The 12,716-nt window shown below is 37.2% G+C and overlaps 2 protein-coding genes across 4 annotated transcripts in view; both read right to left on the bottom strand.

Moving 5' to 3' along the window:
• Positions 1 to 5,079, bottom strand: part of LOC139961057 (uncharacterized) — a 40,041-nt gene extending 34,962 nt beyond the window's left edge. The window contains exon 1 of one of the 3 annotated variants that reach the window (XM_071959899.1): positions 5,057 to 5,079. The gene's annotated coding sequence lies outside the window, so the exon portion shown is untranslated. Of the gene's footprint in view, positions 1 to 3,426; positions 3,669 to 3,917; positions 4,177 to 5,056 lie in introns of those variants that run through there. The other 2 variants (XM_071959898.1, XM_071959897.1) reach the window with 2 other exon arrangements.
• Positions 5,080 to 5,198: 119 nt separating this feature from the next.
• Positions 5,199 to 12,161, bottom strand: LOC139961058 (cytochrome P450 2J6-like). Its single transcript, XM_071959900.1, has 3 exons — positions 11,653 to 12,161; positions 9,999 to 10,955; positions 5,199 to 8,651 (listed from the first exon to the last, which is right to left on the bottom strand). The coding sequence occupies exons 1-3, from the start codon at positions 12,026 to 12,028 to the stop codon at positions 8,470 to 8,472; spliced, it is 1,515 nt and encodes a 504-aa protein (XP_071816001.1). The 5' UTR covers positions 12,029 to 12,161; the 3' UTR covers positions 5,199 to 8,469.
• Between the last annotated feature and the right edge of the window lie 555 nt (positions 12,162 to 12,716).

The raw sequence follows: 12,716 nt of genomic DNA, 5'->3' as shown, positions 1-12,716 counted from the left end.
TATGGATAGAGTGATTGACTGCCGAAATGTGGACGTCTTTCACTTGTGTACATTTGGTGAAACCATCTTGCACAGTGACTTAGTTATTATAAAACTTACTGCACGCGTAAAAGTTTTTGAAGTTGTTTTCACCATATGTACACAAATAAAAGTGTGATTCACAATACCTCATTTGAGGTTGTGGACAAGAACGTACATTGTGTTTGAACTAGTCCTCGTAGCTTTGTATGTTCTTCTTTCACAAGACCAGACTTGTCAAACAAGGAAGGTGATGATGGAATCTTTGGTAGAAATTGCCACACCTACACAATTTGTGTGACATGTGTGTAATGTCACCTTAACGCAAGTTAGTCTCCTACTTTTGCAACAATATAAATGGAAATAAATGGCTTTAACTTGAAATAAAACTATTGCTAAGGTAAGTTGTCCTTAAGACAACCAAGTTGGAAATTCTGTTCAAGAACAGTAACAGTGGATGTCCAACAAAATACAAGAAAGGTTATACACATCCTGACTTAGTGTAAATACTGTATGTATACATAAATAAACTGTTTGGAAATGGAATGACCACATATTGCACTCCATTTGATTAACTTGTGTTGTTTCCCCCTATTTCACCTTAAAGGATTGGTTCAGGTGTTTGACAACAGTGAAGAAACTACCATAATAGCATGCCCTGTTAAGGAGATACGACACTTTGAAGATATCAACATTTCTTGAAAACAACTGGTGTAGAAAGACTTACTGTGAGGGTGTGACGTCACATCCTCACTTCCTTAATATTTGTGAATATATTTCTTTAAAAATTAGTTACATTTTTTAACACATTTGAAAATAATATAATCAAAAATTCTTCAGCTGTTTAATCTCAAATACTTCCTTTGACAAATCTGAGATCTCCAGATATATCTTTTGGTTGAAAGTCATGAAATCTCACAAAAATTTTAGAGAAAAAAACAAAGACTTTTCAGGAATGTGAGGATGTGACATCACAGCTAGTCAGCTTTCAGCAGTTTCTACACAATCTGATAAAACTTTACACATGAATATCTCTTTAGCCGAAAAAGATATTTGAACAGTTTTTTCACCATTGTGTTTCTTTTATTGTCCTCTTTCATATAATACAAACATGTGTGACAACTGAACCAATCCTTTAAAAGAAAATGACATCACTCGTACTTGAAATTTTGCAGGCTGTACTGCATGTTTCAAATGTTGTAAATAATCACAGCTTAAGTCCAAGCTGTTTCTACAAATGTGCTTTAAGGTCATATGAAAAATCAAATTGAAATTATTCAGGGCCTTTCTTCAAATTTGGGGATATCCTGGGGAGTGTAAATATAACCAGGGAGCAATTCCAATGACTCTTTAGATCAGGGGATTAGGGACTGTCCCCAGAAATTTGGGATATCTGGTTACCTTTACTATTCTTTATTTTCTTGTTGTAATGTCTTTGATAGGGTTGATATAAATGTTAACATTGTTCAATGATGAAGTTGCTCAAGTAACCTAAGTACTTACTGGCACTAATTTCAGTAACAATACCATGGTCATTTTCATGATATATGAAAACAGAAAAGGAAAAAAAAAGAGAGAAAAAAAAGAAGAAAATCAAGGAAACTATTTTCAGTGTAAATCGGCTACTTAGAAACTTGTACAAAACATATCCAGACTGACAACCCTCATTAACTTCCTTTTCCTTTTTTTTTCTCAAAAAGTTGGGAGTCTGTCAGGCAATTTTGTCCCCAAATTACAGTAACCTAAGAAATTTGTAAGAGATCCTGTAACAAATTGGCAACCAATTTTTGCATAGATCTTCCATTTATATGTAAAGAACCAACTTACACTGCACTTTGGTTCCAGGTGGGCCTTACTTTTAGAGTGTTGAAGTATATAAACACTGTTTGCAAATAGGATTGTATGTAATATGACTGTGCTCTCATCATAATGTTAAAAGCCTTTCTGCTATACTTTCATCATGAAACATTTGCGATAATTTCTAATGGAACTGAAAGAAGCCATTGTATTAATTTAGGAATTGTAGGATTCTCATATTCAGGATATAGACAATCACAATCCCCTTTGAACTGATAGGAATGAAACGTGGATAGACATTCCACGTGACCAAGGTTTCACATACAATACTGTACAGTTTAGTCGAAGTTAACACCAATGACTTAGAAACACAGATTAAGGGTACCTCGATTTGGAAATCAGCAATAAATGGTTATGAAAGTATAATGTTTTAAAAACATGTTTGTGAGAAAAGTTGAAACATTTGGGCGTGGATAATTTCTCAAATAGTATCACATACAAACTTGGCTGTAGGAGTTGTGATTTCAATGAGAAATTTTTCATTGAGCCTTTCGTAAGAGAATAAGGAGGACTGACACAACAGCTAGTAACAATACCCTTGAATTTAGCATCACATTTGATGGTGAATTGATTGAATCAATTACCTTGAAATAATTTCTTGGCTAATTGGTTTAGCAATATTTAAGATTTCCCAAGCCAAAAAGTATGTTCATTCCCCAGATCTATGGATTTTACCTTTGCTTTAATTTGTTTATTGTTGAAATTTTCAATGGCCTCAGTTTTACAAGTTACAGCAGCTTTAGGTTTCAGTGTGAAAGCTTTTGAATAGAGCCCTTGAGGGCGCGTTGTTAATCTATTTAACTGCTGATCCTTCTGTCTTACTTAAATATACCAGACTATTAAAACAACAGAGGTATGACAAATTTCTCAAATTTTATGAATTCACCTAAAATGGCAATTTAAGAAATATAGTCCAAATAGTATACATCATGTATTTTTAACTGTGTTACTGGGGTGGCCGGTACAGTAGGCCTAGGCGTAACACTTATAGTAACAAACACGACTTAGGCCTGAGGGATTTCCTGAAAGATGACTCGACTCTTTATCTTACTTTAAATTATTTTACTTCCTTAGAATATAGTATTGCTATGGGAGATTTATCATTCACTGTTAAAAATGAAATATGTTTTTGACATAATTTTACAATTTATAGTCTGTATCCTTTAATGTTATGTAGGTCTTAAGCATAGCCTGCCAACTTTTCCAAGGCTCTTCAAGTTCAAATTTGATCAAGCTAAGCCTACATTATCTTTTTTATATTTTATTTCCACAGCCTGAACTTTTGGCTTAGATCATAGATAATGTTAGGGTTAGTATGTAATGTTTCCCGATTTGTTGTGATGTTTTTACCATATTGGAAACCTAAATACTGTAGTAAGTAACGTAGCTATTGTAGCCTCTAACTTTTCTAAGGCCAAGTCTATTACAACCTAGTAACATAGGATGCAGCAGCCTAACGTAGGCCTAAGCTGGGTACCTAGCCTTCATAATGACTAATGTTAGGCCGAACTTAGTGAGAAGATTTGAGAGGACCCGAACAAAAGATCATACCAATCTTGACAAATGTTTCGATGAAATCGTCGACGTCGATACACCAAGTCTCGTACATGACATAGGCCTATTTTAGTTACAATCATTATCACTGTCATACGCTAAATTCATCGATAGCGGCTGGTGTTATAATATATTAATTATCTCAACGCTAGTTCTTTCGTGCCTAAAGTGCATTTCATAGAATACATACGCAACGTAGTACCACAAATAGAAATAGTTGTGGTTGGCATGCATGTAACGTACGTAATATACTGATTTGTGCATGTACCTACTTGAGCTCAGGGACATTCCAGACCACTAACATAGCAGACGAAAAGATCTTCACAGCACTACTGAACGCCGAAAAAAACAGATGTACTTTTTTTCCATCTGATGCAACAGGCTAAATGTAATCTTGGGAAAAAGTGTACTTCGTTGTATAAAACACCTACTTGACCAAACTATGAAATTTAGTCGACAATTTTAAGAAATAAAGCAAGCCTACTCACCAATAGATGATATCCAAGCTAATAATAAAGTGTAAATTCTTCTGCAGTAAATGTTATTGTACCTCAAGGTATCAAAACTTGGGAACAGTAAACAGTACAGACGATGTAGTCTTTAATTATTAACTGACAATTTTTTTCGTTAATAACATCCAATTTTCTTTATTTTATAGTAATTTATTGTAATTAGAACTTCACAGTTATCGTATGTAGGCGTGCCGTGCACATTAGCCCAACGGTAATGCACACATCTTGGCACCGTTGCCAGCCCGAAAGATCTGAACACAAGAAGTTGCACAAAGTTAATTTTTATACTTTCACGTGGCTAGGCACTTGATGTATATGCATATGCGTATGCATATATGCATATATATATGCATATATGCAGATGCATATCTGTTTTGAGTGAACCATTTTGTATAGGGTCACAGTGGTGTCCAGGAAGTGAACGCCATGTCCAGAAAAATCAGCAGTAAATTTGATAGTGTGATGAAACGAGTTTATGTCATCAATGAAGAGTTTTAGATTTGCCTCAACATGGGTCCATATCATAAAGATATCGTCAATAAAACGTAACGACGTGTGTGGTTTCAAGTTTTGTCTAGATAGCAATTCTTTCTCGAGGTTTCCCATTAAGATGTTCGCAAAAGACGGTGCCATTTTGGTACCCATTGCGGTGCCATGAATTTGGAGGTAGTGTTTGTTGCCAAATACCAGATTATTGCCGGTCAAGATAAGTTGCATCAATTCGGCCAATTCTTTCTTCGTGGGGGTTTTGCCACGTTTCGGTTTGAAAGCTGTGCAGGCCGAATGCCCTCTACGTTAGGGATATTTGTATATACTGTATAACGAAGACACACACACACACACACATATATATGTATGTATATATATATATATATATATATATATATATATATATAAATGAAAATCGTAATAAGTTGGAAAATCAAGACAGTGAAAAAACTTTCAGCCTCCACCGGGACTCGAACCACGGGCCTTCCGCTATATATATATATATATATATATATATATACATATACAATATATATATATATATATATATATATATATATATATATATATATATATATATATATATATATATATATATATATATATATATATATACATATACATACCGTCAGTATATTGCTTTCTGATCCTTCTTCAAACTCCGACGGTTGTGTCCTGACCGTAAACGTTCAATTCCGCGCGTACTTGAAAGTAGCGACGTTGCTTCTTCGGGCGTCGGTAGGACATCTAATTAGTTAACTAGCCTACTAGCGATATTTATATTCGCTGTATTGAGATACTTAATTGTACTAAAAAAACGAGGACACGTGACAATTGTTTTTACTAATGAATGATATGAGAGCTTCATAACGGTTTGTCGTGATGCCTTAATCAAGATAGTCATTAGAAGTTAATATTTACCACCGAAATCACAAGGAATCCTTTCAGTCTCGGTGTTACTGTATAACTTGAACGAGGCTCTTGACGATAACATACGACATAAAACTAAATACGGTATACCACTTGAGTAAATTTAGAAATTGTAAAGGCTTAGAGTAGGCTACCACTGTAATACAATAAAACAATTAACTAAGATAATGTTAATGACAAACACTTGACAGAAAAGCCATATATTTTCTTTAAAGAAAAACCTCATAATAATTCCGATAAAGAATGGATACTATAGGCCTCATGATTGTTAAAATCGATGGAAATATGTAACAGCGCGGCCTGGGGAAAACATGGACAAAATGTTGGAGGCGGAAGATTTCGTAATGTCGGTTATTCAGTATCTATGTTAGTTATAGAACATACATCAGCCAAACAAAAATCATCCGTCCTTCTCCCCCTAACCCGATGCCCATCTTTGTATAGTATTTGGCCAATTTTATTCTTAGGAATAATGTGCTTTATGCCGTTCCCGGATTTGAGCTAACTTGAGGCAAAATATCTCACCAAAACAGAACTAGTATTGTTCGATACAGGTGACAAACGCTTACAGCGGAATTACGACTTTCCTTACCGGTTCGAACCTCTGGACATGCAATCAGCATCCATAGCCTAGTGGTTAGGGTGTCCGCATATAAAGCGGGACGCCCGGGTTCGGTGGAGGCTGGAAGTTTTTTCACTGTTCTGGATTTTACAGCTCATTACGATTTCAATTATATATATATAGCTAGTACTAGCTATAGTACTAGGCATATAGCTAGGTGTGCGCTAGTCCTAAGCCTATACAGTACCTCACTGCAACGTTGAGTAGCTGCTACTCGATTAGACGACTTCGTACATTTTCTAATGTTTGTAGAAATTTGTTTCCAAGACATAACGCAAAGTAAATGTTTGAATTTTAATTGTTAGCTTTGTAGAAATGAATTTAATTAAAAAAAACTTTCTTGTGAAGATATTACTCGGGCCCTCACAGTAGCCTACCTGTAGCCAAGGGGACCTACTAGCAAATTCTTACTCCGGCTCTGTTGGACGTAGTTTGACCAAGGCATGTAATCTGGATACCCCAACCAATTCAGGGGAGGGGTGGGGGTGGATGCCTTAATAGTGAATCTACATTTGTTGATTATAATGGTGGGTCAAATTATGCATCGCGCCTAACATATATTTTAAATTCCTTCCCATGCTTTTGAAATTTTCAATAGGATGAATTCATTTCATAGAAACGACAAATGGGCCTGATACGAAATAACGAGGGCGCTATATCGGAAAGTTACAGGAAAGAAAGAATGTAATGACGTACGGACAGCAACAGTCACGTCATGCGTTACGTTGATGTGATACTACAAATCACACTTCTGTTTCAAACATTCCAAAACTATTAACTTTTTGAGTAAAAGAAAAGCTCCATATATGTCTACTCTTTAATATATTATTACTGTGTTATTAATTCGACAATGTTCTATTGCATTTACAAGTAATCTTCTTGGGACAGTAAACATGTCTGCGAAGCCTATGCGTATACGGTATCAACTTTAATATACATTAAATTAATTAGTTCTACAGAGGCAAATACAAAAGGACAATAAAATACTTGTATTGTTTAAACAAAAGCATGTTCGAAATATCATAAAAGAGGACACCTTCTCAGGTTTAAGATTGGGAAGGGTGTTGGGGGGGGGGGGGGCAGGAGTTGGACCAATGTAGGGTTGAATTTGTCACCTGTGGAGACACCACGCTCGCGTGAAAATAACGTCTTTGGAACAGGATTACAGGTGTCAGGGACTAATCCGTATGAAACTGGTATGATTGTGTCTGATACTTTGCGTTATTTTTGAAGCTTAAGTTAGGGTTTCCTAGTTCAGGACAACATATAAATAATCATATTTCCACACATTTACGACTGAGGTTAAATTAGACGCTTTAGTGTCCCAGTGAGGAAACTTGGGCAATTGCTTCCTCTTCTGTTATTTTTCCTTGAATGAACTCATTAAAATGTGAATCGCAGGTGACAAGGATGAGGTAAATGAAGAAGCTTTGCTGTTACAAATTGACAATTATATTAATATATAAATTATAATTAATGCAGTTAAGTCTTGTTTCCAGGAAGAAGAGTCTCAAGAAAAAGAAAGAAAGAAAAAGAAGTAGTATAAGTTAAGGTGATTTCCCTTCCCAAGCATGCTTGTATTCAGGAGCCCTTCCTTTACTAAGCCAACAACAAAAAGAAGGTATTTATTAGCACAACCTTGCATGTAAACATACTTGATAACCTAAATATGCTTCAGAATGCACTATTTCACGTCTGCAATTTCATTTGTTTTCCTAGGGAAAGACATCGGAGTCGGTTTCAATGACCTAAGGACCACACCCAATTCTTTTCTTTTTTAAGTCCTGGATCCGTCTCTGGCAAGTTCATTGGTTACTGTGTTTGTTGTTTGATTATTAACTGCAAATGCAAATTAATTAATCGCTCGTGTTGATTTCAATATCTAATCGGACTCCACTTACCCCATATCACACACATGAGACACATCTGATAATGGGTGATGGAACAATTTTCAGGTTGGCAAGGGGGGGGGGGTGGCATTGGGTGGGTAGGTTGGTTGGTGGGTGGGGGAGCACAACCTTCGAGGGGCAGTTGGGCATCATGTGACTTTGATTTGAGATGGCAAACTACAAAGTTTCTTCGCAATTTGGACCGTCTGTGCATTCAACGCCACAGTTTTGAATGCCGTTATACACTGACAGAAAGGGCACTTTTTAATTACGCTTTTTTTTTTAAAGAGAAGTTTTATATAACATATAAGGCTCTTCTTTTATTCCACGGAGAAACAGTTACTTCTTCTTAAAATGGGCACTTCGTATTTCTAAATGGGGCATTGTTGAGGCTTGTCACTGCAGCGGGGGAGGGGAACACGTTCCCTGTACCTCCGGCTCAGCCGCTCCCGCAAGGGAATCACCGTATATACTTCCAGCTGAAATGTTTTTTTTTTTTTGTAGCGCTGTGCTGTGTATTCCTTATGTTGTCAAATGTCGGTTACAGTTTAACAAGAGACGCAAACACATGGTCCACTATTTGGTTTCGAAATTGGCTTCAACTTCTTTCCGCGAATCGCATTTCAAATGGCAGTGGTTTGACAGTAAATCCAACAGCGCATTTCAATGATGGGAGTTCTTTGTTCTCCGGGAGAAGAATATCGAAGCGATGAAGAAGCGTTGTGATAAATATATAAAGTTCCATCATTGCGAATTGTTCCCCCAAACAGACTCGACGACCTGAAAGTGGTTAGTAAAAATATATAAATGTACAAAATACAAATACAAATCATAAATTGTCAATTATTATATAATAATCATATCTATGTAATCAAACATATACACACCAGTTGGATACTTTCCTGTTTCAAACTATTAACAATCTTAAAAATCAGGGAGTCGTAAGATTCTTGATAGGTAATAAAATAAATTGCGGGGGGGGGGGGGGGGTAGAACTACATTGGGGATGTGACACAAACTGCTCCTAAAATGTAAGCTCGTTAAACTTAATGAGTTTATACACCTGGGCATGGGCGGTTGTGCTCCTAAGTTGAGAGAAGGCGTTGTAGCATCAGCGATCAAAGGTCGCTGTATAGAACCATGGAGGTAAGCAAACTGTTTCTTTGTTCGTTGTTGTTGTGCTTTTGTTTGTTTATTTAGTTTGTTATTTAGTTTGTAGCATGTGAAAATGAACATGAAATGTTGTATTCTTACAGGAGGTAAGATTATGAATTGCTTTATCTATAGGTGCAGGCATATTATGATCAAAGGTCAAAATTGTCAGAATTATTCCGCGTAACGCGTATTGAGAACTTCACCATGACAACCAACATAATTGAAACTAAGCACCTATACATACACGTGAAGCGCCTGTGCACGGTTTATAACTTTGAAATGAGATTTTCAACTCCATGGATTGTCTATAAAGTATTGCCTTTGTGGGTTTACAGAAGCCACAGTTTCCGTTACATCAGAGACCTCGCTCGGGTGCATGGAAGTACCAATCAGACCAAAGCGAGAAAGTCCCGGGAGAAAATAATTGCTGTGAGCTTTATAGATTAGCCGGTCATTGTCCACTCCACACCAAATCCCAGCCCCGCTACGGGTTCGAGGCCTTGAATATTTGGCATTTTCCTTCCCTCTCTTAAGACTTTCTAAAAGTCTTACCTTGTTTTGATTGTTTACCTGTTAGGTCCCGCACATTTGTATACTTGGCTACCTCATCGCGAACTGCAGCATCAACAATCAACATTATCATTTTCTAGAACATACAAATAAAAGACACATTTTCTCCGTTGTCGCGACGATCATATATAGTGATATTATTGTTGCCAGGCTATCACCTCAAACTTATATCTTACACATTGACGGATATTTCGGTAGGTACGACAATGTACCTGCATAGATTTGGAGATTGTATATACTCTGAAGTTCGAAGCTCATAAACGATGACTGAATCGACTAATTTGGATATATATTTTGACGAACTGCGGGTCGTGTTAGACTTTTACCTCTCTCCAACTCTCCCGCCGAACTTTGTTTGCATCACTCAAAATTATACCAATACGATATAGGCTATATACTTACCAATACCAAAAGGGATGAATTCTTCCGGCTTTGAAAATTTTCCATTTTTCAGAAATCTTTCCGGCTGAAATACCTCAGGTTTCGACCAAATGTTTTCATCTGTCATGATGCTGTTCAAGTTGGGAACAATCATCGCTCCTTTCGGAATCGTAAAACCAAAGATTTCAACCGACTTGGACGCTGTATGGGCAAGCGTGATGGTAGACAATGTCTTTCTGAGACATTCTGCGATAAATGCTTCAGTGTAGGGCAAATTGGGTCTGTCAGATATCCTTGGCATCTTATCCCTGCCAACTACTGAATCCAACTCGTTTTGGAGTTTTCGTTTGACGGCCGGATTGTGTAGCAGATACATCAATGCATGGCGTATTGTATTAGTGTTAGTCTCCGTACCAGCTGCAAACAGATCACCGATCACCCATAATAGATTTTGATCGTTAAAAACATCCTCCATGTCTTTCTTCTTGGCATTTTTCATTTCAACCAAAAAGGCATCTGTGAAATCCTTCACGTTGTTATCATCCTCCTCCAACTTTGTCTTGTGCCCATCTGTAAGTTCCTTTGTGAACTTCTCGATCACTTTCACATTCTTTAGTATTTCCTTAACTGCACCTAATGGGAAGTACTTCAATAAAGGTATCATTGTTGATATGCCGGTAATTAAACCTAGTTCCATGTTGCGTTTAAAAGCTTGCAATATTTGTTGGAAGTTTACATCATTGTAGTCAAATCTGCGTCCGTGGATGACCAGACATATCACGTTCGATATTGCATTGTTAATGAGGTATTCCGGATCAAAGCTTCCCCCTTCTCTACCTTTTATCGCCTCCACTAAATGCGCTGCTTCTCCTCTCAGTGTATCCTCGAAGCTTGCCCTCCCAATACCAAAATTTCTAAAGATGTTCACTGCAAATTTGCGCTGGTGGAACCATACTCTTCCAGATGCAGTTGCGAGGCCTGTAGAAGATACAAAACTAATATGACACTATCATTATGGTGTTATATCCCTTTATATAGGCCTTCCTCTCATAATTGAGAAAGTTATGTTCGTCAAGAGAGCCGATGGCAGACATGTGTGGAAGGAAATGAAGATTAGTAAAAAGAGCTCTCCCAGTATCTTCGAATATACTGAACTAATTGAGTATACCTCACTAGTGAAATATATTTAAACCAGCCACAACTGCAGCTTCACCAACCTGTCATCATCGACAGAACCTTCACTTTATAATTGAGAGAGTTATGCTGGTCAAGAGAGCCGATGGCAAGTATAGGCTTGAAGGGAAAGGAAGGGAAGTAAAAGAGCTCTCCCAGTATCTTCGATTAAACTGAACTAATTGATTACACCTCACTAGTGAAACATGTAAAGCAAACCACAACTGCAGCTTCATCAACTAATCAAACCAACCAATCACCAATTACATAAAAAGCATTAACACCAACAATGATGCAAATTTCGGCTTCAACCATCAATTTTACAGTTATTCATGTTAGCAGTTTTCTCTGCACCGTAATTCGAGTCTGTATATATGAATACAAATCCGGACATACGAAGAACTTGCAGCCCGAGCGATATTTACACTATAGTTATATCTCGTAGAGACGAAATTGTCATGTTACAAATATTACAACACTGTCAAATATGTCATCACGTTACCTTCACCCGGGACAGCAAGCATGTAATCCAAGAAGGGGCGGTCTTGTAGGTTAGGGTGGGCCAGGGCCTTCTTCATGGACTGAAAATCGTTCAAAACGACTGCGGTTAAGCTTCCTAAACGAACACTAAACACCGGTCCGTATTGCTTCGACCATGAAGTGAAGACATCGTGCATATCGCGTTTAGAGACAAACAAAGCAGGTAAGTTCCCTAGGAACGGTAGCCCGGGAGGACCCGGGGGCAACTTACTAGAGCGTCGATACAGCAAGTACGAAACGCACAGAATGCAAACTGATATGATCAGAGTATATATCGCCATGTCGTTGTCGAGTGTCTCCGATATTCTCGTTTGTCCGTGAATAATAAAACTAACCATAGGCCTACACTTGAAGTGCTACATATATAGTGTGTTCAGTATGGCCAGGTCGCATTGCCACATGTATACTGGAGGTGAGTGCACACAAGAAATACGTGGTTGTGATTGTGTCTCCTGAGCACTTGGTTAATCACTGTAAGATATAAATATTACATGTACATATCAATAACTTAAACTTCAGTCTGTAAACAGATTAAAATAGCGTTATCTTTATAGATATGATATCATATTGGTACTTGTATATCAAAGACCGTCCTATAACCATGACCTAACCATTGTTACACGGCCCGAAACTATAATTTTATCTATTCGAATAGTTACTGCATCTTGACTGAAGTATATACCTTTGTTATGTGGACCTACTGCAAATCACCACATTTGTCCTATCTACAAGGTTACATTCAATTATTTCAGGCCCTTGTATCCACAATAATAGCCACAAAATTGGCCACAAGGCAGAAGAAAGAAATTAAAGTTAATAGTTTGTCATCATACGGATATCGATTGCGGAGTAAACTTGCTATAGGCTCGGTTTCACTTCGGCTCATATAGAATTCCATTTTGATAACTATACTATTGGGAGTTCGACTCATTAATACAACTGGTTAGTGTTATTTTCTTGGACTATGACATATGAAGACAAACATTTTACCTAAGCTTCAGTCTGTCGAAGTTCTTAGACAAGACC

This window comes from Apostichopus japonicus, chromosome 20, assembly GCF_037975245.1.
Source record: "Apostichopus japonicus isolate 1M-3 chromosome 20, ASM3797524v1, whole genome shotgun sequence".
Lineage (NCBI taxonomy): Eukaryota > Metazoa > Echinodermata > Holothuroidea > Aspidochirotida > Stichopodidae > Apostichopus > Apostichopus japonicus.
This window is presented reverse-complemented; position numbering and strand designations above follow the sequence as displayed.